The sequence below is a fragment of the Zosterops lateralis genome (genome assembly GCF_965231275.1).
Source record: "Zosterops lateralis genome assembly, chromosome: Z".
NCBI lineage: Eukaryota > Metazoa > Chordata > Aves > Passeriformes > Zosteropidae > Zosterops > Zosterops lateralis.
The window spans coordinates 5,145,815-5,173,183 of NC_139800.1; the positions used below are offsets into that span (position 1 = coordinate 5,145,815).

At 40.5% G+C, this 27,369-nt stretch overlaps 2 protein-coding genes across 3 annotated transcripts; one reads left to right on the forward strand and one right to left on the reverse strand.

Annotated features, from left to right (window-relative positions):
• Nucleotides 1-4,646: 4,646 nt before the first annotated feature.
• Nucleotides 4,647-14,596, reverse strand: ANKRA2 (ankyrin repeat family A member 2). 2 transcript variants are annotated; one of them, XM_083883549.1, is made up of 9 exons: nucleotides 14,549-14,596; nucleotides 13,560-13,946; nucleotides 11,071-11,229; nucleotides 9,607-9,672; nucleotides 8,028-8,125; nucleotides 7,739-7,864; nucleotides 7,285-7,351; nucleotides 7,108-7,188; nucleotides 4,647-5,476 (listed from the first exon to the last, which is right to left on the reverse strand). In XM_083883549.1, exons 2-9 carry the CDS (start codon nucleotides 13,846-13,848, stop codon nucleotides 5,421-5,423), a joined length of 942 nt encoding a protein of 313 aa, XP_083739675.1. In that variant the 5' UTR covers nucleotides 13,849-13,946; nucleotides 14,549-14,596; the 3' UTR covers nucleotides 4,647-5,420. The 2 variants fall into 2 exon arrangements, with proteins under 2 accessions (XP_083739675.1, XP_083739674.1); XM_083883548.1 differs by lacking the exon at nucleotides 14,549-14,596 and adding an exon at nucleotides 14,411-14,527.
• A 5-nt stretch (nucleotides 14,597-14,601) lies between these two features.
• UTP15 (UTP15 small subunit processome component) lies at nucleotides 14,602-24,850 on the forward strand. Its single transcript, XM_083883547.1, has 12 exons — nucleotides 14,602-14,884; nucleotides 15,238-15,330; nucleotides 15,426-15,610; nucleotides 17,265-17,443; nucleotides 18,196-18,321; nucleotides 18,970-19,105; nucleotides 20,229-20,313; nucleotides 22,265-22,414; nucleotides 22,573-22,674; nucleotides 22,863-22,996; nucleotides 23,495-23,553; nucleotides 24,052-24,850. The coding sequence occupies exons 1-12, from the start codon at nucleotides 14,627-14,629 to the stop codon at nucleotides 24,273-24,275; spliced, it is 1,731 nt and encodes a 576-aa protein (XP_083739673.1). The 5' UTR covers nucleotides 14,602-14,626; the 3' UTR covers nucleotides 24,276-24,850.
• Nucleotides 24,851-27,369: the final 2,519 nt, after the last annotated feature.

Genomic DNA, 27,369 nt, shown 5'->3' on the forward strand with positions numbered 1-27,369 from the left:
TAATTCTGACCCAATGTGCACCTTCTATGTACCACAGATGTTTCAGCACATAGAGTGAGAGGGAAATGTAGCCAGGAATTCAGGTTTACTCCATGGAGGTTTGGAATTTTTTCCTACATTTTCCTCTTTTGTATATTCAGTCACTTTGTTATTTCAAAGTTAGCATTTTTAATTCGTTATTTCTCTGGCCCTGACTCAGAGAACTTGGCTGGATTGTTCTCCAGCCTTGCAGTCCCTTTTATCAGAATCACAGTGCGTGTTCTTTAAGTAGTACTCCTTTTCTTTGTGTATGGATTTATTTTCAAATAGAAAAAAAATACAGCATACAAAAGACAATATATAAGAAATACAGGAACTTGGAGGTTGGGCTCACTACCCATGGACTGGGGAAGGGTGTATCAATGTCAGCAGATGCCAGACCTCTAGTGGACACAATGGAGAAATGCTTGGAACCGTGAACATTACATGGGAGAACATTACCTTGTGTACTGTTGGGGGAGAGCTGCTGAAAAGTCTCTTTCAAAACCTTACCTATTATTTGTGCAAAACTGTTATGTCCCATCGTTCACTGTAGTTTTGACTAAGTGCAGAAGTCCCGGAAAAATCAGTTAACACAGTCTGATTTTTTTTCAACTAATTTCAAAATTTTAATTGCTGTTTTGACTGAACAGTTACACTGGGACAGCCCCCAGACTGGAGGACTAGAGGCTGGAGAGCAACCCTGCAAAAAGAGATGTGAGGGTTTGGATTAGGGACAAGTTGAACATGAGCCAGCAGTGCCCTGGCAGCCAGGAGGGCCACCCCTGTCCTGGGGACATCAGGGACAGCATCAGCTGGGCAAGGGAGGGGATTGTCCTGCTCTGCTCTGCTCTGGGGCAGCCTCACCTCCAGTGCTGGGGGCAGCTCTGGGGGCCACAGTATAAGAGAGATAAAACTACTGGGGAGTGCTCAAAGGAGGATGGTGAAGGGCCTTGAGGAGAAGCTGTATGAAGAGCAGTTGAGGTCACTTGGTCTGTTCACTCTGGAGGAGACTGAGGTGACGTTAGGGCAGCCTACAGCTTCCTCAGGAGAGGAGGTGGAGAGGCAGGCACTGATCTCTGGTAACCAGAGTTCAGACATGAGGAGATGGAATGAAACTGCATCAGGGAAAAGTTCAGACTGAACATGAGAGAAAGGATCCTTATTGAGAGGGTGGTTAGTCCCAGGTTCCCAGGAAAACGGTCTCCAAGCCTGTCAGCATGCAAGGAGCATCTGGATGATGCTTAGTCATATGGTTTATTCTGAAGTAGTCATAGAATATCTCAAGTTGGAAGGGACCCATTAGGGATCATCCTACAAGGAGCAGGGAATATGACTTGATCTGTATGGTGCCTTTCAGCTTGAGATGTTCTATGATCCAAAAGACTGTGGTGGCTGAAGAGGGTTGTAGCGCAGGAGGTTATCGCTTTTCTTCCCAAACAGTTGATACATGCTTTCAGCCACTGAATGAAGAATATTTAGGAGTTCTGTAGTTGCAATTAGACTTTCTTGTACCAAGGAAATTCCAACCTATGATGCGTTGGCCTAGTTTTTCCAGGACTAGCAGTGGAAAGCAGGTGGAAAGAAGTCAGGTACTGCCAGTGTTCCCACTAAAGCCACACACTGCTCATTAAGACTTCCTTCCCGCTGTGGCAGACTAGAGAGAACTGGAGACATGCCAAGCTGTGTGATCAATGAGACCCACTTATTCCATGCAGGTTTGGTGGCATGACCTGTAGGAGGGACTTCCCTTTTGAACTGTCCCAGCACTGTCAGCCAGGGTGCCAGAAGACTCTGAACATCAGTTTAACCAATTGACATCTAAATTGCAATAATCAAGTCTCATCACTGGATTCATTGTGGTAATACCTTTCTACTCTTTTAATTTTTTTCTCATTCTTTTCCTTATGTATTTTCTTAAGTGGTACTTTAATGCTTTTATATTATTTATATTGCTTTATTTTTAATATATCTATATATTGTATATATATAATTATTTTTTATATTATTGCCATCAATAACAATAACCAAAATGGCTACCTACATCCTCTCCATTGCAATCAAATTGTTCTAAAACAAGCCCTACACATGCATACACATGCACATATGTATAAACCCACCAATCATTCAGTGTCTTTTCACTCTAATCCACACAAAAGCATCTATGTGCTCATTATTTAAATCCCTACAGATTATGTCCAGCACAGTTAATTCTGTCAGGTACTGGATACCTTTTTCTATGGCATTTCACGTGCTTGGGTCCACTACTAAATCATCTTTGACAGTACTTTTCCTTCATGCTTGACAGAAGTCACCTCCAGGGTCTGAGTTTCTGTCCTCTTCCCAATCCTCTTGTCAGTGCCCACATCCCAGGACAGAGATCCCAATGCCTGGCTTCACAACCCTCTGCTTTCACACTGTGGGCTGCAATATCTCAGCATTGAACCAGGAAGGTTACCAGGGGCTCTCCTGACTGGTGGCTGAAATCTTCCTGAGTATCCCACAGCTCACTCAGGGATAGAAATGGGGTGATTATCTCTGGCCCTCCTCCTAGTGTTAGGAGGACCCTGCTTCCTCCTCATTCCTTCCTGTGTGAACTGATGTATCTTGGATTTCTTCTTATGTATAGGGGCATATATTTCTTCTTCTGCTACTGTCACCGAAACTGCGGGAAAAACCAAAACATTCCAAAAACGTTTTTAGTGTTAGATAATCAAGGCATTACTTGACTTCTGTCCAGGAGGTTGTTCTGGACAGGATGTGCAACAGAAATCATTTCAACCACACAAAGCCTGGGTGTGCAGAGAAAATCATTCCATGACATATGAATTTTAGCAGATTTTTCACAAACTTTATGCAGTCAAAACCCATAGAGATTCATTGGTTCAATGTTCATTGGTCCCAAGTTATGTAGCTCTTAGTATTTGGTTTCTTGTTGGTTACAGATCTCTTTGCCTCCGATGCTAATTAGGTCTTAATTCTTATCTCTGCTTTCCCAGACCAGGTGTTTCCGCCCATGTTGTTTGTCCCGTTAATGGCCCTTCGTGTGCGTTATCTTTTGTGTCTTCTGTGCTGCTCCCAGTCTGTTGAGATGTTAAGCTCTTCACGCCTCACCTAGTGAGTGGCACAATGCCCTGAAAACAAACTTCAGTTCCCTTACCCCGGGGCAAAGGCGAACAAACCTGACTAAAGTCATAAAATAAAAGAAAATTTAAACTTGGTATATTTTGCAACGCTACCAGCAGAGGTTGGTTCCTCCTGTTCAGCTGCAGCTGAACCTCTGGTGCTGATGGTCTGCTTTCCTCCCTCTCTCCTGAGCGTGCAGTTTTCCTTCACATATTCTGCCACTTTATCAGGATCCCGTAATTGTTCGGGAGTGAGAGGAAAGATGTGTGCTAACGTCTCTACAAATAAATTGAAGGTAGGAGCGAAGGTACGAATGTCAACGTCTTTGAAATGGGTTTTACTGTCTCTACTAAATCCAAGGCAACAAGTTTGTTGCAGAGCCCAGACAGCTCAGTTCCTGAGACAGACACGGTCTGCACAAGCGTGAACCTTCTGAACCTTGGGGTAAAATGACACAGGTTCAAGGGGGCATGTGGGGTAGGTGGTTTGGGAAGGCTGTACCCTCCTAGTACCTCAGCCAGTGGGGAAATAAAGAGGGAAACGTGCAGCCGGGAGTTTGGGATAAAAGGAGGCTGCACCCTCTGAAACCCCGAGAGGGAAATCTCCGCGGGTGTGTACCCCAGAGGACTCTCCCTTTATTTGAATAAAATTGCAGGACTCTTCTGTCTCCTTTTTGGACATCAGCCTCTGGCGTTTGTGGATTTTCCTGACACGGGTGAACTTCCAAAGCACTGAAGCACAATAATCCTTCAAAAGCTGGCTCATTTTCTCCCACATTCCATGCCACTCATGACTCTCTACCCTCAGGGCAGATGTCTGAATAACCTCCCTAGAAATATCTAAACATGATGTAGACCGCAGTCAGGAGACCTGCCAGACTTAGGAACAAGAACATGCTCTTCTTAACATCCAAAGGGACTTCAAAATTCTCACAGCTCTTTTAACAGGAGTGAAAAGATGGGGAAAATCGTCCTCTCCAGTTCCCCCCTAAAAGATACGACATGGAGTCCCAAAACGTAGTGCCTGAGGTAAGGGTAGTAGAGCAGCACTGAATACATACCCCAAATGGCCTTCACTGCCCTTGATGTTGTCATGCCATAAAATGATGTCACACAGTACAGCTACAGAACAATCCTGATCCCTCTCCCTCCTCTGAAAAATAGCATCAGGAGGAGCACATACAGGAATATATGAAGGGTTAGGTACAACACGCAAGCCAACAGATGAAGCAACACTGTGACCGGTGGCTCCCTACCTAATACATCAAATGCTTAAGTCAAATTTGTTTCCAATCCCCTCTGGTTTTTATCTGTAATCTCAATCCTTCCTGTCCCATAGTGGGTGCCAAACAAGACTGCTGCTGTTTAGGGATGGTACTGCCCAGTTTAGTGCTCTCACTGAGATGCTTCAAACCACACTGCTGCCACTTGCTTGCTTGCCCACTCCCACTGTGCTTTCGCCTGGGGAGAGATGGAAAGGGGAATTCGAGGCAAAAAAGGTAAAGATCACAGGTTGAGCTAATAAAAATTTACTGTTAACAGCAATGAGGTAAGAAAACAAACATTAATAGCATCAATGTACAAAACAGAGAGTGATTCACATACAAAAATGGCCACTGCAGAGTTCCACTGACGCCACTGCAACCCGTCCACCCTGACTGGAAGGAACTCCTTCTCCCTGGAAGGGACCTCCTCCTCCTCTCAGCAATGAGGGGAGCTGATACAGAATAATAACCTCTGGGTCCTAGCCCCCTCCTCACTATTGCAAAAATTAACCCTGTTCTGGGGCTCCAGCCAGGATAAATATTAACTGGGGATCTCAAAAACTTCACACACAGCACACATTTTGGTTATTATTTACAAAACAGGTATCTATCATCTGTGGTGATACCCCTCAATATCCCCTCAATATCTAAACACATTTCTTCCTGTGAATAAGTATCAATGATGTGATAAAGTAGGACACTTGGCACAGTGCCACCCACTGCACTCAGTGTAAACATTTAGATGGTCAAAACTGGGTTTATTTACAAAGCTTTTCATGCACAACAACTGACTCTTCTAAAATTATATAAAATATATTTAAGAAAAGGATGATACAGCACATTTGTATCAACAACAGTGAAATAAGAGGAAGAACACTAAAAAGCTTAACTAAAACCAGCAAATAATTGCACTGAGGTAAGTTACAAAACAACCAACTCTTGTCACCGATTGGAGCTAAACAGCATTTCAAATCCCCAAGCCAAGATGTGGCATCTGCAGAAGAGTCAAACATTATTCCTTGATATTTTGAAGTAGCTTCAGTAAATGAGACTCAATAACCTGCTGAACTAAAGCAGAGAAAGAGATGAGGTTAATTAGTGTTGATTTTTTGGTTATTTTTAGGGTTATACTTTTTTTCTGGCAGATACCTGCTTGTCCTGTGCAGTAATTTAATAAAAACCAGACGTGTAAAAATTCACTCTGTGACTAAAGTCAGCATTCCTTCAGAAAAGAAAAGCCTTGTATAATGCAAAAACAATACACCCAGTTAGGCAAACAATGTTTTTGGGGGTCGTCATCAGTTCTCTGGTTTGAATAGGCTGATAGCACATGGAAAGCAATAAACATCAGCCTACAAACAGAAAGTTGTCAAAAACATTTCTTAGAAACTTCTATGAAACTTTGAGATTGAGCTCTTGAAGCAGTCTTCTGTGTAGGCCCCTGTGAAGTTGTGCTGTGCTGGTTTCAGCTGGGGTAGAGTTAATTTTCTTCTCAGTGGCTGGCATGGGGCTGTGTTTTGGATTTGTGCTGAACTCAGGGTTGATAACACAGAGATGTTTCCGTCACTGCTGGGCAGGGCTTGCACAGAGCCAAGGCTTTTCTGCTTTTGGTGCTGCCACACTGGGGAGGGGACTGGGGGTGCCTGGGGGGAGACACAGCCAGGACAGGTGACCCCAGCTGACCAAAGGGACCATGTGGCACCAGCTCAGTGTATAAAGTGGGGGAAAGAAGCAAGAAAGGGGAGAACATTTGTGGTGATGACATTTGTCTTCCCAAGTAACCATTACCCAAGCAACCAAGTAAGCTGGGCATGATGGGGCCTGGCTCTCCTGGACCTGACCACCTGCCTGCTCACGGGAAGCACTGGATTAATTCCTTGGTTTGTTTTGCCTGTGTGCACAGCCTTTGCCTTCCCTATTAAACTGTCTCTTTCTGAGCCCACAAGTTCTCCAGCTTTGACCCTTCTGATTCTCTCCCTGATCTGTCTGGTGGGGAAGTGAGTGAGTGGCTGTTCTGGGGTTAAACCATGACACTGGCTCATTCATAAGCACAGGACTCTGCTTAGAGAAGCTACACATACAGTCCTGGGCTTACTTTTTGATTCCATTCCTTTCTGTAATGACAGACATTTCACAGCTTTCAAAATGTAGCAGCATGAAGGAAAAAACCAACAAGGCACCCCTTCTTTGCTTCTGGTTTCCATAGCAAAGTCAGACAGTATAATTCATGATTACTGTCTGCGTCCAAGACAAACTAGAGCTGGAACTGATCTTACTGAAAAAGGCTTTGCAAACTACATGACATCATGCCAGTCAAGTAGAGTGGAGGGGTTCAGGAGGGTTGCAGGCCTCTTACCACTGTCCAGTAACACACCCCTTTTTACAGGGTGAGGGAGCAGCTCAGCTCCCTTTGTCTGAGCCCTTGTCATGGCTGCATCAGCCCTAAACACCATTATTTGTGTCCAGTGATACAGATCCAGGTCAGTGACATTTTCTTATTAAGTACCTGACTTTCTGAAACAAGGATGGAAGCTCCTACCCATTTTAGCCTGATGCATTGAGGATTATTAAGACTTGTAGGACAGGTAACATGTCAAGAGCTACAAAACCTCTACTAGGCCATTACAGCAGCTACACAGATGAGGAGCTGTAAAAATTAAACATTTTTTTTTAAAAGGGTTAACATCTGCAATACTCACCACTCCGATAGCCCAAGGCTACAGCCAAATCCATGGAATTATAGCCAGCATCTGTTTCAACAGTTGGATCAGCACCATTTTCTATGTAAAACAGGAATAAAACCTTGTATTTCTGACAATGGGAACTGAATGATGAATACGTTATTACTGATAATTTGATTTGGACAGTTTGCTTACCGAGAAGAATTTTTACACATTTCACATGGTTCCCATGTACTGCATACAGCAAGGGTGTGCCTCCATTCTGCAAGAGCAGAGAAATGCCCCAGACACTTAATTAAGCAGACACTTAATTAATCAGTTAACACACAAATATGCTTCCATGTACCAGCAATAGATTCCCTAGGTTTTATAGAAATGAGGTTCTGTTTTAGATCTTCACAACTTTCATCCTTTTTGTCTGCTGTTCAAATGCTAAGAACTCACTTCTGCAAGAAGTCAGCATTTGTCTCATTCTCTTTCTACCAAGAAGTCAGAACTAGTTGCATCAACTTCTCCTATCCTATGGAAGTTTTGAAACTCTCAGGGTTTCAGAAGAGGCAGAACAATTTTTAAACTCAGGCCAGTGCTACGTCCTGCTACAATTTTCTGACCAAAGCACCCTCTGACAAAATTTAAGGTAGAGTCTTACCCAGTCATACTCATTGACATCAACTCCACAGTCCAGCAGCATTTTGACAATATCTGTGTATCCTTTACTGCAGGCCAGTGAGAGGGCACTTTCTCGCCCCTTCCCCAGAATCTGAGGATCTGCACCCTGAAATAAAGTATCCATTGAAAAAAAAAGCAAATTTCAGGCTTTACATAGACCTTAACTTTAAAACTTTTAAGCTTGTAGCAGCATTGACAAACTTAGGAAGGCAAAACAAACTAAAGAGTAAATTAATTTAAAATCAATCGTGATCTTTTTTTTTCCTTACGTTCTGGAGGAGAAATTCCACTACTGCTATCTGCCCATGAGCTGCAGCCCACATCAGAGGAGTAAATCCTTCTTCATCCTTATGATTGATTAAATTTTCTGTTCAGAGAAAAATATATAACTTAGTAATCCTTTTCACAATGCACTGTATCAGCTGGTGAAATGTGTTGATGGTAACATTCATTCAACAGGAACCAGTATGACCTAAAAGTCATTCTCAACTTTAAAAACAAATTTTGTCCCAGTGGTGGTGATATTTCTCTGCCCAAGAAAGAAAAACACATCCAACTCACCAAAGTAAAATTTCAGCCTTTAGTTTAATGTTTTAAAGTTTAAGTTTTTAGGCTCTATAAATCAAACTCATTTTTACTCAGAATTACTCATTTTTACTCAGAAATACTACAAGTTGCCTGGGCTTCACCTTTATAAAGAAGATAAAGGATGTCTGAAAAATAAAAAGGTGCATCCTGTATTACACTGCAGACTGTGTTTTTTTCAATAGAGTGGGCCACACAATTTTTTAAAGAATGAACTTGTAGAGCAATATACATAAAACAACTCCACTCTCCATGAAGTTCATGAAATCAATAAGATGGTCTGTGAAAACAATTAAGGTCTACACAATCTGCAGCTGGAAGAAGAAAAAAAGAACTTACTTTAACAACTGGCTTTAACAACTTACTTTAACAACAAATATTTCAGCTAGATCTTTTTTTTAATATCTAAGTACTTTAAAAGTCCCATGCTTATCACAGCACCAAAATAAGCATTTTTAACTGCCACCAACACTCCAGGATTGATTTGCTTTTCATATACATGGCTCACTACAAAGTATTTAGACTCAGTGACTCATTATCTGTTTTCCAGTAAACATTTCAACAAGGATGCACTGAAAGCATGGGTGATTACTATGAGTGCAGTAAAAATATACAATTAATTTTACTATTATTAATGTTACTAAATTCGTAAGCATGTTTGGTAGAGCTGAAATTTTGTCCATGTATTATGGACATACAAATGCCACACTATTCAGAATATTTAGTACTATTACACTGCAGGTGTGGGCCATGACTTAAATTAGTGACATGCAGGTCTTTATGCTGATGGATTAAACAGAATTGCAAAACCACCATTAACAGAAGTGTGTTTTAAACTACAAAAATAAATATAAAATAAAATAAAGTAAAATAAAATAAAATAAAATAAAATAAAATAAAATAAAATAAAATAAAATAAAATAAAATAAAATAAAATAAAATAAAATAAAACAAAATAAAATAAACTGCTGTGACAGAACATATTCCTTTCTTAGTTCCATGGATTACCTATATAGGAAAAGATCAGGGAGAGGAAGGGATTTACCTACTTCTATTAACATTAGTGTTTTAATTTAAAATGCAAATCATACAGTGAGTAATAGACTGATACAAAACAACAGTCCACATCTGCAAAGAGCAGATACCTCAAATGTCCTCCAATCTGTACCAGAACTGAGGACTTTATAGCTTTGAGGAAGAGGTCAAACACAAGAGCATATAAATGGCCCAAAGGAAAAAGGAAGGCATTTAAACCTGTCTCACCTTGTTCAATACGTGTAGCCAGGTACAACATTTCTCCCTGAGCAGCCAGCTGATGGACTGACAGAGCTGCAAAAAAGGAAGCAAAAGCACATGTTACATCCACCAGTTTTCATTCTGCTCTGTTTGGAGCTGAGCATAACACGTCCATTGGCTTCAGCAGTACAGAACTTGGAATCCAGAGTGCAGATGATTTCACCTTATGCTCTGAACTTAAATCGTGATTAAAAACTGAAAATTTTCCAAAGAGTTTCACAGATCAAGGTGATTTATAAACAATGCAGCAGTCATTCTTGAAAGCAAGAATACTTTCCACACTGACTCTTTACAAAGTAACAAGCTCTCTTCGCTGCTGCTTGCTCGGCAACCCAAGATTGCTTTAAGACCCATTTACCAAATTTTGATAAATTAAGGATGTTTAGTTTAAAAATCACACTTGAATCACCAGAAGATCTGTCCTGCTACTCAACAAAGAAAGCCTCTAGAGCGACTCCCACTCACTACAACGTGGAATAGATCAGACATTACAGAACTACACACAACTTGACATACAGAGGGGAAAACAAAGATTGTGGGATTTTTTTTTTTTTTTTTTTTGTTATTTCAGAGATAATGAAGAAACAACCTCCAATCCCACAGAAAACTGCATGGGTGCATGGTTTTGATAACTTGGAGCAGGCCTGAAAGGTGCTCAGGAGGCTATCTGTAATAAATTATCCACATGATGTAGTAACAAAATTAGCTAATGATTACATTAATTGTAAATGTTCACTGTCCTCTACCAAGCCACTACATGAAAGTTTATCTGTTCAGAAAGATGGGGTATTTTGTTCAGTGGCCTACAATGCAGCTGCCAATTATTTTTTTCCATGCAAGTAGCACTTTTCTTTAAAAAAAATGACTTTTAATTTATAGAGAAAATAATTTACTGACACAGTAAATTACAGCAAATTAATTTATAAAAGAAATGATTGACAAATCAGGAAAAAAACCTCACCAGAAACAAGGCTTCTTTGATTTTCAAGATCTGTGACAGTCATGACACTTGCAGTATTCTGTATTTACATTACATTTTAAGTATCTTGCAGCATTTACCAATAATCAAATTTTAAGATGCACAAGTTCTGAAAACATGGGCATGAAATACATTAACTTACAACTCAGAATCTAATTCTTGGTTTAAAAAGTACAGGTAAGGGTTTTTTTTTTTCTTTTACTTTTTTTTTTTTTTTTTTTTCCTTTTTCTTTCTGGAAAATAAAATTCAGCCATGAATTCCATACATTAGGTGGATGACTATTTTATGGTTGGACCCATGTGAAATTAGACAAGACTATTTCAGTGTTTTCTTCCTATCTTAAAAGTTCATTACAACACCAAAGGAATAAAAAACCCTTGCATAAATCTGTCAAGCATCAACACAAGAGTCCACAAAATAATTATCTATAGTAAGGCAGAAGGATACTTACAGTTTACAAGTAGAGGTGTTGTAGAGACTTCATTTCCCCTGTGTTTGTTAGTTAGTGTAGTGGATTGTTTTATTGGTGAGAAATGCTTGGTGGTTGATGGAGTATAAACGTGCCTTACTTGGATTCCAGGGGAAGGAGAAGTGTGGCTGTTGCACTCAGCTACATTGAACAAAAAACAGAGAGGATTTCAGTACTAATAAGAGCATTAAAAGGAAACCATAAATTCTAAGTCAAACTGTAAAGCAGCAGTTATCACAAGACCTTTAAAATCCACGTTAAGAAAGCTTTGTGGCATGTGCTTTCCCCACTGTGTATTGTGAAAGCTGAATAAAGGGCTGCATTAATTTCTAGCATGAAACAGCTGTGCCACCTCACATGCTCAGTGTGGCCATGTATAATATATAGTGTTCAGTATACACAATGTCACTCAGAGACAAGTTACTGTCTGAATGAGGTAAGACTTTGTCTAGAATTTTCAACAAGCCTGGCATGGATTTATTATCTAAGAAGGTTCTACTTAACTTGTCACCTTCTTGTAGACACTGTCCAAGGCAGTAACATGATGCAGCTCTGGTCAGACACACTCAGGTACTGCTCAGCCTTTCCTGCTCCCTGACCAGTCCACTGCACCAGTGGAGACAACCTTAATTAACTTTCTTCCCACTCGAGGATAAAATTTTAACAGCATTAGGAATGCCTGATGAATACTTATCCAGCAGGAAGAGAGGTTCCACACTAACTGACATAAAATGACAGCTTATAATTCAGTTAGTCATTCACTGCTGATGTGTTCCTCCATACTAACTTTGCTTGTTTCCTCTTATGCCTAATGGCATTTTATTACAGAATATATTTATATGTTGTCTTGGCTTCTAATTCTCGAAAGTTGCTTTTGGTTTTGAGATTAAATACAGGAAAGACACATTGAAGGATTAAACTCCACATTGGCTTAATTGATTTGACACCAGTGTGCACCAGTAATTAATGACCAGAAGCTAATTAACACACACACACACTAAATTAACACCATAGAGAACTTTGTGGTCATAAATGCAAGCACAGATTCAGGGAGAGAACTAATTAAAAGAAGTAGAGTGTAACAAAACCCAAAAATATGTTCTGTTTGCCAATCAAACAGCTACAGCTGACTGTGCTGAATTAAGAGTCTTACCACAGATTTTGCCCTGTGGTCCCTGGATTTGCAGGACCACTTCCAAGGGATTTACAAACATCACCTCAGAAAAACAACCCTATCGCTGACGGGTGTAAATCTGCCACTCAGACCTGTAGCTCTGCCTGGTGAGCACTAGGGGTGAACAAAAAAAAAAACAAACCTACATTGGAAATGACAATGGCTGAACTGCAGCCAAAGGACACAGGTCAGTGAAACCATCAAAATTCAAAGCTGTGTTTGCACTTGTTACAGGAAACAGGTCACATGAACCTCATGAAAAGGTACTGAGAGTCCGAGATATGACAGCAAGTGCTAGGAACCACAGCTGTTAACAGAAAATAGATGGGAGTGCTAATTTTGCTCAGTATCAATATCCTCAGCAGTGAAAATCACGGATCAATCCTGGTGGAGCTGCCCAGCAGAGGCTGCAGGGATCCAGACCTGGAGCAGCACCTGCTTTCAGGCATTTGAAGCTGCAGTGGCAAACCCACTGCTGGGAGTGGAGCCTTTGTGCAGCCACAGTGACAGAACACGGGGGGCCCAGGTTATCCTTCACCCCCTTGTGAAAAGATACAAGTTGCTAAATGCTACTGAAGCTGTCCACACAGAGCTTTCAGCAGCTTTTTGTGAAGAAGCACACTGCTGTAGGATGTGCCATACAGATGCAGCTTGTTTTCCTAGTTAGCATCAGCTTTTACTACCTTAAGAGGTTTTTTGTGCCATTGATTTTTCAGTTAATATAAATATTTAAAATGTATAAAAAATTTTTTTGGAGAAAATTAATATTGGAGAAAAAATGTACATTATTAATCCATTAATATAATAAAACATAAATATAATAATTAAATAAGATATAAATAATGTAATAAACAAAAAATAATACATAAACAACATATAAATAATACTTAAAATAAATAATAATAAATATAATTAATAAAATAACAATATAAAATTATAAAAATATTTTATAATAATATTATCTTTATATCAATATTATAATATAAAATAATAACTATATATGAATATAATAAATAATAAAAAGCAAACATAAAAAGATTATATATTATACAATATATAATGAAACATTATATATACTATATATAATATATATATTTATATATTATAATATATAATATATAAATATATGTATATATTTATATATAAATATAATATATAAATATAATAAAAACATTACATGAACACATCTTAGAAAACTGATAAACGCACATATGAAGAACCTTTTTTTTTTCTTTAAATAACAACTCAACAGCACAACACACCCCACAGACAAACCACTTTATACCATAAATTCAACCTTTAAATAGCACAGAAGCCACTTCGAGGTCGGAATTGACTTGATCCTGGATGTTTTTACTGTCCTCCTCGTTGAGGGACTTGACAAACCGCGAGCAGACGTTCATGTCGAACCTGTTGGGCAGGATGAACTTCATGCCCATGGCCACACTGGGGGCCGGCCCCTCCTCCGCGCCGGGCTCCAGCTGATGCTCCACTTTGATGTCGGGCATCGGGGGGAGGCTGTAGCTGCTGCTGCATTCCTCCACGATCAGCTGCGCCCCCACGTCCAGGTTTGCTGAAGATGCCATGGTCTCAGTCCCGGAAAAGTTTCATTCAAAAAGGTGTCTCATTGTTTTGCAGCCACGGAGAGAAATTCTGGCCAGCCAAATCAAATTTTCTGGGCAGCCTGCGAGTGAAAAGGTGTAAGACAGGTTGAGAACGCTGTGGTAAAACAATGTAAAAAATACACCACATCAAACTTTATTTAAGCATTTGGTTTTGTCAGCCAAAACGCTGGCGAAATGTCAACTTTGTTGCTGTCACAAGTCAGTGACCAAAATCTCCGTTTATGTTTCAGCACCTGGATGTTTAACCCAAATCCCATTATTAATTCATCCACCTGAAATGACGCTTCAGAATATCTGCCTAGTTACGAAAAAAAAAAAAAACAAACCCCATACAATAATACAATTAATTAGGTTTGTACCACGCCAGGAACAAACTATAAGATGACTTTGTTTCCCAAACAAAGAAACATTAGAACTGAGGGATAACTTAAAGCGACTTCAAGCTCCTTTATACCTTTCGCAACCCGAGTAAAACACATTTACTGATTTATTATTAAAATAACAATAAATTAATGAAAATTACCGGCAGAATCAGAGCAAGCGCGGGAAGCCGCGGGCGGGGCGTGTAGCCGTGCTCTGTCCCCGGAGACAGCCCGTGAGGAGAGGCCCGTGAGGGGAGCCCCGAGGGCGGGACGCCCGCACCGCCCGGGCCCGGCCTCACCTCGGCCCTCAGCGCTCCGCCACCGCCGGAAGTGCGGCCTCCCCGCCCCGCCGACTGACCGGCGGGAGACGCGCTCTGATGACGCACTTGCCCCGCGCCCGCCATCTCCCCTCGCTGCAGCGCGGCGCCGCCATCGCCGGAGCGTGGCGTGTGTGTCTCGTGTGTCCCGGGCCCGCCGCCCCTTCCCGAGCATATCGGCCCTTCCCGAGCCTCTCCCGCCGAGCCCCCGGCCCGGCCCCGCGCACCATGGCCGCCTACAAGCCGGTGGTGGTGCAGGCGTGCCCCAAGCTCGGGGAGAGGATCACGCAGGACACGCTCTACTGGCGGGGGTACAAGGTAGGAGATAGCGGCCCAGAATGAGGCGGTTACTGCCCCAGATGCTTTTATTTTAAACTATTTTCATGTAATTATTTTTTTTTTTTTTTTAACGCGCGTGAGTTGGTTTTGCACCTCAAAACGCGTAATTCGTGGGTGAGTTGTAATGGGTGAATTGGGAAAAAATAAATAAGAGCGGGAGTAGCCTGTCATAAATGAAACTCACTAGTGTGGTATCTGAAAAACAGTCTTTTATTATTTGATTCTAATGGAGTCTTGAGTTCTTTGCGCGAAAATTGGCGTTTATTTTGCTGTTTTCATACTTGGCGGCGTGCTTGCCTATATTTAACGATCTTTACCGCGACTTGTTTCAGACCCCCGTCCAGATCAAGGAATTCGGCGCCGTGAATAAAATCGACTTCTCCCCAGTCCCGCCGTACAACTACGCGGTCACCGCCTCCTCCAGGGTGAGTGGCCTGTCCGAGGCTTCCCCTCTTTCCTTCTTGGGCTGGTCTCGCACGGGGAAAAAAAAAAGCGTAACACCTTCCTTTTTCCCCCCCAGATCCACATCTACGGGCGGTACTCGCAGGAGCCCATCAAGACCTTCTCCCGGTTCCGGGAGGCGGCGTACGGGGCCACCTACAGGGACGACGGGCGGCTGCTGGCGGCGGGCAGCGAGGACGGCAGCGTTTGCCTGCTGGACGTGGGCGGAAAAGCGCCCCTGCGGCAGTTCGAGGGACACACCAAGTAAGGCACAGCCGGCTCCTTTCCTGCCCTGGGTTTGCGCTTCGCGGTTAAAATGTTGCTAAAAATCGTGGGAGATGGGTATAATGGGTTTTTAGGGGAGGTGGAAAGAAAGGTTGGGCCTGGGAAGGGAAGCAAAATGATGAAGGTCCTGGAAACAAAGGTTGGGTTTTGTCTTTATTGGATTGTGGGCAGAAGAAACTGCACCTGCATAAGTATCATGACATGATTGTTAAATGTAATTATTGTTTGGTACTTGAATATGATTATTGTTTAAGAATAATGACAAATGATGTTTGGAGGGCCTGATGAGAACGACAAGGATTTGTGCTTGGATAAAATCAATGTATGCAATAGAACAATATGGGTTTAATAATTAATAGTGTGATTTAATAGATATAATTTATCTAATATAGATTAGATATAATTAATATTATAATTAAATAATATTAATTTAATAATTAATATGTAGTTATATAATACAAGGGTATAAAAACATGTCCACCTCGAATCCATGTTGGAGTCAGATTTGGGTCTGTACCCTGTACCCCTGATTCCCAGAGCTCTTCAATAAAAGCACCTGCAGGTAATCATTCTGTGATTATGTGTTTCAGTGCTAATAGTTTGACCTTAAAGATCATCAACCTCCAAAAGTTCCAACTCCCCTGACACAGGGCAGGGACACCTGCTGCTGGAGCAGTTTTCTCAGAGCCCTGTTCAGCCTGGCCTTGGACATTGACTGCCAGGGAAGGGGCATCCCCATCCTCTCTGGGTGACCTGTTCAAGTGCCTCAGCAATATACTGTGTTTATATTAAATTATAATTGAATGTTTTCCTCATGTACTGCTTAAAACCCGAGCAGTGCTGATTTAACTTGGTCTGTCTCTTGTAGATCTCACTGGAAAGTAGGTTTTAAAGTTAAATTAAAAATGGAATTGAGCTTAAAAAAATCTAAATGTGAATCAAGCATGTAGAAGAGTAAATACATTTTCTCTTTCCTGTATGTGTCTCTTAATATGTTGTGTAGGTACAGTCTTGTTAATACATTGCATTGATAAGCATGTTTTATTTGAGGCTGGTAGGAAAAGAGGTTTAAAATCTAAACAAAAACAATGAAAAAACGTGCCAGGAAAACTAGGAATTCCTTAAGGAAAAGCTCCAAAAACAAAACAGAAAAAGTGCATAATGGCAGGGTGGGGAAGAAATTAGGAGTTCTGGTGTATCAGTGAGTAGGAAACAGTGCTTCAACAGACTTCTGTGCTATGAGAGATCAATGTTTTATGTATATAGAACAAAAAGAATCCCTGTTTCAGTGGGAAGTACCCATACTGACCTTGAGTGTGATTCTCTTTGAGGTCTGTTTGCAAATTGGGTGTTACATTCTAATGGTAACTGCATATCTGTGCACGCCTGCCTTTGCATACCTGTGTGTTCTGCCAACACCTATTGGGATATTTTGGTGATAATAAAGACTTTAGCAGTGATTTTAGAGGACAAGAAGATTCTTCAAGGCAGCCATACTTTAAATTTGCTGTTATAAAGTGAAGCTGTTAAGTTGTGATGTTGAACACAACTTCAATAAACTTGTCATACAGATGAACTCTTCTTGAAACACGAATGTATTTTAACTTTGGGTTTTGTGGGTTTTCTTTTCTAGGCCAGTCCATGTGGTGGGCTTCCTGTCTGATAAATACAGAATATTCTCTGGTGGTGATGATTATTCATCAACTTTGTGGGATATTGCAAGTGCCACAGAAATCACCTCTTACAGTGAACACACTGACTATGTGAGATGTGGCTGTGCAAGTAAAGTGAATGCAGATGTCTTCATGACAGGTTTGGTTTTGTTTTTTATTTATACTCCTTTTTGGATTGAATTGAATTTTGGATTGAATTTTCATTACAGTAGAGTCATGTTTATTGTGTTTTAGTCATGAAGGATCAGTCTGCCTGTGCAATGCCTACTTTGTTGTTTCCTTTTTTTTTGCTTGCTTTTTAAGCTTGACACTGATGTTTTAGGGGAAACTGCAGGAACTGAGTTTTAACATCTTTTTGGTTTAGCCTATTAGAGTTAACAGAACTTTGGAGAGAAAATACTGTGAATGTATCCTTTGGCTGGAAGTGGTTGAAATGTTGTACCAAATTTCTGCAGCAGGACTGCAGTCTGTGCAGCCCATAACTGGCAGACTCAAAAATGTCAGGTCATGTGAAGTTACTTGGACCCAGTTGCTTTTGGTTTTCCTAGCAGTAGCTTTGTATCAATCTGTGGAAAACTGAAAAAAACCCATAGTATTTATTCCTTTTTTCAAGAGGCACAACAGGCTAGGTTTTATCAGACTGCTTGATATTTATTGTTTTAAATACATTTGATTAATGGAAGTGAAATAAAATGAAAACAGATTGACATGCAGCTAGGGCTAGCATTAGAAAATTTAAGTTGCCCCAAGACTGTAAATTAACCAAGGTAAATCACAAGGTGGTTTAAAACTGTTGCTGTTTGCCAGGAGCTCCTTTAGGTGGTAGGACATGGCTGTTTTAGTTCCTGAACTAGCTGAAGTTGTGAAATGGATTTCTGCTGGTGTTTGCAGGTTCCTATGACCACACTGTGAAACTGTTTGATGCACGAACAAAGAGCAGTGTCATGACAATAGAACACGGCCATCCTGTGGAGAGCGTGCTTCTCTTTCCATCTGGGGGACTTCTGGTATCTGCAGGTAATTCTATAAAGTCACATAAATATCCTCTCTGTGGTCCTCATTTGAGAAATACTTCAGCTGCTTGTTTTTTGTGTGGTGTTTCAGTTTGATAATGAAGTGGTAAGTGATGTAGTAGTTGGATTTCTCAAATATCTTCTGTAAGAATCTGTGTTTATCTGGAGGATGCAAGTAGGGGTCTTTCCTTTTTGTCTTTGTTTTGATATTCTTAAAGTTGCCACTTCCCGTCCTGCCCTCAAAATTATTTTTAATAACGAAATGCAGACTCTAGTTGGCCTGCTTCTAAAGTGAAGGAATTAACATAGATTTTGAAAAGATGGGACACTGTCTTTCTGTTCATGTTGACAAGCTTTTTTAGTCCCTTGTTGCCATTGTATCAGAAGTACTGCAATTGCATGGTTTATAGATTTTTTTTTTCCCCCTTAATGAATATGGTTGGAGAATGATTGAATCCTTAGCTCCATTCAGAATGGCCTAAAAAAAGAGCAGGCTTGTTCCTGGAGATAGAAGGGAAGAGGATGGTGAGTAGGTGCAGAAAACTATTAGGAGGTGAAAGTGCCTGTGAAGGAGATCCTGCATCACTCTGTGAAAACTTCTTCAGAGAAGCATAAATATGTACTGACTGTTTTGTGTGCTTCCCCTTCACAGGAGGTCGATATGTCAAAATCTGGGATGTACTAAAAGGAGGACAGTTACTAGTGTCACTTAAAAATCACCATAAAACTGTAACTTGTCTGTGCCTGAACAGCTCTGGACAAAGGTTATTGTCAGGATCTCTGGACAGGTTGGTATATTTTGTGGCTTCGTTTTGTTTGCATTCTTCAGGACTTTTTTTTCTTTGAAAGGTATTATTTCACATCACTGTTAACTGTGTATGGTTTTTGGGCTTTATTTGAGAATATGTTTTGGGGCCAAGGTCCTCACTGTGAAGCTGTCCCTGCTTTTGCAGGGGCTTTGATCTAAGTGAGCTTTAAAAGGTTCCTTCCAACTCAAAGTGTACCATGATTCTAAGATACACCTTAACCTTTTCCCCTCCCTAATCTGAGTACCAATAAGGATTGTGTGTGCCATGTATAAATGTAAATGGGGAACTTCTGAATAAGTCTTTGGTTTTTTAAATCTCTAAACTGACCTTTCCAGTCTTTGTAAATTAACTGTTCTTAAGCTTAATACAATTCAAATAGCTAAAAGTGTATTCACTTTTTAAAAGCCTGGGTTTTGTGTGTCTCTGCTGTTGCTTCTTGCACCCAAGAGTGCTTGAGAGCATGATCTCTTTGCTTTTTTGTTTGGTTTCAGTTGATGAGTTCTGGTACTTGGTGTCTTGTCTCTGGGACCTTAGAAATACAAAGTGATCTGAAATGACTGTGGGTCTGTTTTCCTCCTCCCTCCTGTATTTCCTAGGTTACCTCAGGCTTTAGGATTACATAACATTAAATTTTATCGTTGTAAGATAATACTTTGTTTTCCCATTTGCTAAATATTTCATACTTTCAACCAAATCCTTAAGAGGCACCTAGATACAAGAATATCTGTGGATTTACTCCCAGAAATTGCTAGTAGGTCTTGTATTTAAAATTTAAGAGCCAATTTGAAGAGATGGTTTCATAGTGTTTTCCTAATATGCGTTTCTGAATTCAAATTATCACTGCACCTGCCTTTGATTTCTTCTTTTATTCTTGACCCATTTTCACATCTTGAGCAATCCTGACTTGACTTGTGGGTACTTCTTAACAGAGCATTACTGTGGCAGGAGTAATACTTAAGAAGCTCAGTGGTAGTCTGTGGAATGCATTGTATTAATACTCAATTTCCTTAAATTATGAAGATGGCAGTGATGAAGTTCCGTAAAGTACTACAGTAAAGCTTTACTAACAATGTTTTTATCTTTACTCTTTACTTCTGTGCAGGCATGTGAAGATTTACAGTACTACATCCTACAAAGTAGTCCACAGCTTCAACTATGCAACATCCATCCTCAGTCTTGCATTGTCGGTGAGTGCTTTAGAAGTCTTCCTTAGCAAGGAAATTCCTGCTGCCTTTTAAGTCAGTAAAGGAAATAATTGTTGCTTTCATGGCTATTGGGTATTCCAGAAGAATGCTGTACATGCAAAGTAGGGTGATTGAATATGTTTCTGCTGAATAACAAACACTAAGAGGTTTTAAACATAACAGATTCGGATACCATGTTGCCTGACTAGATCAGTACAAAATCTTATTTTTATGAAGGACAGTGTACATCACGGGGAAACTATTCACTTTAGAAAGGAGGTCCTTTGACTTGAGGAAGATTGTACCCACCTTTTGCCTTTCAGGAATGCTTTAAGTTCTTCTGCATGGCAGCAATTAAAAAAAATAGTAGTTAAGAAATTTAGAATAGGGTGTGAACTTGCTTTAAAAGTTGGTGGTGTCAGGTTGGTCTGTGGAAGGAAGAAGGGTGAGAACATAAACAAATTAGTTTGTTAAGGCATGTGTTGGAAGCAGACAACAGACTCTTCCTTCTCAGAAGAATTGATTTCCACTGGTTAAGTGATCTGCTGGCCAAAAATTTGGAGACTAGCACCAATTTCTAAACAATCCTGTTGTTATATAGTACCCTCTATATAGCCTCTGAAGGACATGTGAATGGGCCTGTGAGGGATCTTTACTATCTTTGCTACTTTACTATTTTCCTGCCCTGCTGGAATGTAGAGAAAAGTGTGTGTGGGGAGTGTCTTATTTTCCCATTCATATTTCCTAGGGAGCTGAACTAAAATAGACTTGGGATTTTTTTCTTTTGAAGTGAAGAGTACACAATCCATAGCCTTTTAAGACCCTGTGACATCTGCAAAATATGCAATACCTGTAGTTTAGCATCTCTAGAGTGTGTATAATACATATCTTGTTTTCTGTTGACTAAACCTTTTGAATTTTAAATGGTCCTATGAAAACATTATAATGCCTTCACTGAGTCGGACCAAAGGTGAGTCTGATTCCACTGAGTCAAACCAAAGGTGGGTCTGATTCCAGATGCTGCTTCTAGCTATTGCCAGCACACAGAAAACTAAACCCAGGGCAAGTGTGTTGATATTCTCTCAAATTCCATTTTCAGGTGAGAAATGAACTCATCAAAGTGTATTTTCAGTGTAATTTAATTAAATTTTAGTGCATAAGCCTGTTCAGTCTCTCCTTGAGCTTGATTAAACTTGAAGCCTTGCCTAAATTCCTTGACAAGGAGTTTCACATTTCTGATACTTGTGTGAAGAATTGCTTCCAGTTGTTCCACTTGAATCTTCATAAGCTTCAACTGATGGCTTTAAATGAATCATTCACCAGCTGATCTCCATCTATACTTGTCATAATTCTGTAGTTTTTAATCATATCATAGAATCATAGAATTGCTTGGGTTGGAAGGGATATTTTAGTTCAGCCCCCCTGCCCTGGGCAAAGAAACTGCTAGACCAGGTTGCTCAAAGCCCCATTCAATCTGGCCTTAAACACTTCAAGGGATGGGGCATCCACAATTTTTCTGGGTGAAATTTTTACCCACTTAGTTGTATAAGTGAAATTACATTTGCCAATGACTGATGTTCTGACCAACTTTCAGTTATTTCTCAAAATCCTGCTGATCCATGATAGCTTTGCTTTCTCACAGATTCATTCCTGCTGTACCTAATAGCCAAAGGCAGTTGGAGAAGCAAAACCTTATAGTTACAGAAGTGTGTTAATGCATAATTGAGCTTGATTCACTAGTCAGTTTATAATGTTGCTTTATGAGCATAGCCTTGAAGCTGTCCCTGCTTTGAGCAAAGCATTCAATCACAGAACCTCAAAGAGGTCCCTTCCACCTTAAGTCATCTGTGATACTGTGATTTGAACCTTATCACAAAGCATAAAAATATAAAAATGTGTATGATAGATCACAAATAAAACTCTGGGTCCTAACTCTGTAATTTCTTTGTGCTAGCCTGAAGACGAAACCATAGTTGTAGGCATGACCAATGGGGTGCTGAATGTTAAACACAGAAAACCAGAGGAAAAGAGTGAAAACTCTCAAAAGAAGAGACAACCAGCATATAGAACCTATATGAAAGGAAGAACTTACATGCCAAAACAGGTATGATGTGGTAATAAGATATGTGCTGAAACATTTCTGAAAAAATGTGCTAAATTGGAGAAAGGGAAGGGAATATATAAAATTATTAATGGTAATATATCTAATCCATTATGTGTATGTTTATTTGTCTTACTCTGAACTCTTTTATTGAATTCTAGGAAGATTTCTGTGTCAGTAAACCTGTGAAACGTGTTCTGAGAAAATATGATAAGCTGCTGAGGAGCTTTCAGTCTTCCAAGGCTCTTGATGCTGTACTGGAGGTGAGGCATTGATTTTTCTTCTTGTCAGAGTTTTGTCACCTGACGTTAATTTTCCCTGTACGTCACACTAATTTTATTCTAGTGTATAACTAGAAATTAATCTAAGTTGGGTTCCGTTTGCTGACACCAGCCCTGTGCTGTCTGTAAAGATGTTGCTTTGGTTCTAAACTCTTTTTATGTGTGTGCAGCCAGCCATCATGGTTCACACTCCTGAAGTCACGGTTGCAGTGATGCAGGAGCTGCATCGCAGGGGAACGCTGAGAAGTGCCCTGGCAGGCCGGGATGAGAAGCAAGTTAATCTCCTGCTTACCTTTGTGGCAAGGTATTGTTTTAACATGAGTTCCCTCTGGCTGTTTTGACACTTCTGTTTCCTAATAACTCACCACAGGCTTTCAGCAGATCATGGGTAGAACACTGGCGCTCACTGGGAATCTCACATGCCTTTTTCCATTCTGATGCCAAGGTTTTGGGATGGGTTTGAAACACTTTACCTGTTAGCACAGCAGAGTTTTGCTGGTAGTGTGAGATACTCTACTTCTTTGCCAGACTTTTACCCTTAGTCTATTACTTTCTTTCTCCTTGATGAAACTTGTGTTTTCATGTGCTCGAGGCTTTTTGACACTTCTCCAACCCCCACTGCCTTCCTGAAAGGAAGAGGGTAAATACCACATATGTAGGGTTTTTTGATTTGCATCTCTGGCTGCTGTTCTGTGACATCTCAAGAAAATTGTCTGTGTGCCTGTGTGAGAAAGCTGCTTGTTGGTGGTGGAGTGCAGTTGACAAAACCAATAAAACTGGAATTTATTTTCTAATTTTGCAGGCGTGTGATTGAACCCAGATTTACTCCTGTGCTGGTGACTGTTGCTGATATGATCACTGGTAAGACAACGCAAAAAAGATCCTGAAAGCCATATAGCTAGCTTGCAAATAAGATTGAGAGTGCTACAAAAGCCTTTATGGCTTTGTTTATATGCGTGGACTTAGTGTCAAGAGAATGATCCAAAAAAGAGATATTTCCAGATAATTTTGGCCATAGTTAGGATTCGATTTTCACAGGGTGCTGGAAGCTCCTTGTGGTCTCTAAGTACCTTTGATACTTCATATATCTGTGTTTGCATAGTACAAATAGCTTCCTTTTATTCAATGAGGTAAAAATAGTATTTGAGGTCATAAAAGCTTCTGTTTCAGGTAGTTTGACATACTGCTGCTGTAAGTACATACAACCACTGCTTTCAGAACAGGCAATATTAAAGTTGTCTTACCTTTTCAGAATGTTTTGGACTTGTATTAGAATCCTTAAATGTATCTCTAACTAGCTAATAAAGTTTTTGCCCTTTTATGCATCTATGAATTCTTAACTGATATTTCTCTTTACAGACATTTATCACCCTGTGGTTGGGCAGTCAGCAGTAGTTGATAAGCAGTTCCTGAAACTCAAGGAAGCTATTGGAAAAGAAATTGACTATCAAGAAGAACTACTGGAAGTTTTGGGAATGATGGATACACTGTTTGCTACTTTTACTAAGAAAACAGATACATGTTTAGAAGAGAACAAAAGTAATGGTGTTACAGAGATCATTGAAACAAATAGGAGTTACTGACACCCATCACAACAAATAGTCACAGTTAGGAAATTGAAAGATGTGACTTGTTCTCCTGGTAATTCCTTATAATAGTGACTTTCAAAATAAGCCTTTCTTTGTTGAAGTTCTGTCTTTTAAGCTGTGTTGCTGAAAAGGCTTTGCTACTGAAGACAGAGAAAAGAGGATATTTTCAGGATTGTCCATGCAATGTTTTTCAAACAATTTAGTTTTAAAGTTTTATTTCAGAGCTACATACAACTTCTTAAGGACTTACATGGCCTGATTTTTGGTAGCTGCAGGGGTGGCTTCTGTGAGAAGCTGCCAGAAGCTTCCTTCATGTTTGGCAGAACCATCCCTGATGGCTCCAAAGATGAATGTGCCACTGCCCAAGTCTGGGCCAACTAAAAATGGGGATAACAAAGTTATTGTGCAGTTGTAACTGCAGCCAGAGAAGAGCAGAGTGAGGACATGTGAGAAGAACAACCCTGTGGACACCGAGGTCAGTGAAGAAGGAAGAGCAGGAGATGTTCCAGGTGCCAAGATTGCCCTGCAGCCCTTTGGAGCAGCCCATGGAGATCTGTGGGGAATGCAGGGATCCACTTGCAGCCCATGGGGGAGCCCATGGAGATCCATGGGGAATGCAGGGATCCACCTGCAGCCCATGGAGATCCATGGAGAATGCAGGGATCCACCTGCAGCCCATGGAGATCTGTGGGGAATGCAGGGATCCACCTGCAGCCCATGGAGGAGCCCACACTGGAGCAGATGGATGCCTGAGAGGAGGCTGTGACCCCTTGGAACACCCATGGAGAGAGGGGCCCTGCTCCCAGGCTGGAGCAGCCTGTCCCTGAAGGACTGCACCCCATGGAGCAGTTTGGGGAGGACTGGTGCCCCTGGGATGGGCTCACACTGGAGAAGCTCATGGAGATCTGTCTCCCATGGGAGGGACCCCACAGTGCAGCAGGGGAAGGGCTCCTCTCCCTGAGCAGTGGGAGAAGCCACAGGTCATGAACTGACCTTAACCCCCATTCCCTCTCTCCTTGTGCACTGGGGTAGGAGGTGGAGCTGGGAAGGAGGGAGGGGTGGAGAGAAGGTGTTTTTAAGGGTTTATTTTACTTCTCATTGTCCTGCTCTAATCTTGTTAAGTAATAAATGTAATTAATATCTAAGTTGAGCCTGTTTTGCCCATCATGGTATTTGATGAATGATCTCTCCTGCTCTTTATCTCAACCCATAAACCCTTCACTATATTTTCTCTCCCCTGTCCAGCTGCAGAGAAGAGTGAGGGACTTTGGTGGCTGCCTGGTGTCTGGCCAGCACCAGCCCACTACAGTTGTGTGTCCAGTCCTGTCAGCAGTCAACAATTTTCAGTTTTTATTTACCAGAAAATAATTGATGTTTGTGTAATTTTTATGTGTCACTGTCCTTATTTAAGGTTAATAGTAAATCTCACATCCTTGGAAATACAGGGAAAACAGCATACACATTTGATAACACTTGACTACATAGTTTTTTCTCTTCCTGCTTAATCTTCATTTAAGATTTCCATGAATTCACAGCACACAGCAGAATGACTCAAGAAGTGCATGCTTATGTATGTTGAAAAAGTTTAGTTTGATTTTTCAATTTTCTAGAAAATAGCTAATACTTCTAGAGAGGAATAATTCAAATTAAATTAATGAGTTAAGTGCACACCAGTGAGAAAATATTCAAGTTAAATATCAAAACCCAGTTTTTGTGTAGTTCTGTCACTTTCAGTGCATATATAGATGGAGTTTGAATCTACTGTTTGAATACTAGGGTAATGGTTTAACTTCAGGCAGGGCTGGATCAGTATGGATACATTGGAAAGAGGTGTGCTAAAGGCTGTTGATGGCACTAGGGTAGAACTTTGTTCTTAACCTGTTCTATGGCTTGAACTTTCCCCCAGGCCTGGAATTTGAGATGTAATAGGAATTTCTTGCAAAATTAATTTGCTCTTGTGTGCTCATTGAAAGGCAGATATTGATGGTAGAAATATCTAGAACAGTTTTGCAAGTTCTACCTAAAATCTTAACAATTGTGACTGAAAAGATGAAGTGCTGTCTGGTCTGCCTTTAAATTACTACATGAACAATCTGTGTTCCTGACCACTGGGATTTACTGGTTTTGAATACTTAGAATGATAACAGGTAATAACGAGGAGCATGTTCATACAAACTTCAAATTTCTAATTTCCATACATCACTACTTTTATTTTTTATTCTGTTTATGTTAATAGACATATTAACCTTGTTTTATCTTTTAGGAAATCAGTGTACTTCTTTTAATTGTGTTCAGGCAATATCTCTTGGATTTCACACAGAATTAATTTTCAGGAGTGGGAGTGGTGGGGAGGTTCATCTTGGAGCCCCCTTGTTCTGTGACCAGTATTGCTTGGAGTTGCAGGAGCACATTTCTCACGGCAGCATAGTTTTCTGTGGGTTGAAAACCACTAACCTTGACATAAAATATACTCCTTACTGACAGTATTCATGTCTATAGCATGTATCCATTTCAGTGCTTTAAAGTTTGATGTGTGGCTAGCAGAAGTACGGGGAAAACCTTTAGAAAATTTTTGTATCTTTTTCAGTTGTCAGTATTTGTCATTGACATCTTAGGTCCACAGCTGCTGCAGGTGCACCTATGTTTGTATTCTTTTCTAGGATAACATGCAGGTGGATAGCTGGCTGTATTCAGTGGTGGGTGAATGTAGCAACTGAACTAAAGCAATCGTTGTGTATGTTTCCAGTAAAGTGTGCTGGGGCTGGATGTAGAGTAAAGGTGCAAAAAGATGCCATCCTTAACCTGGCTGCACCCCATCAACCTGTACCTCTTTTCTTTCTGGCAAGTTTAACTTTCTGAAGTTCTGATCACACCATAACTAGGAGGTTCTCTCTGTAATTTTGGAGTTGTGGACTTTGGTCCCTGTTCCTTGCGTAGACGGTTTTTTACGTGATCAGCCGCACAAAGCAAAAACAATGAAAAGTTTCGAATTTTAGAAATGAAGACACATGTATGTAAAACAATGAAATTCTTGCTGAAAGACGTGGGATGGTAATGGGGTTTTACTGGCTTCTTTCTCCCCTTCAGG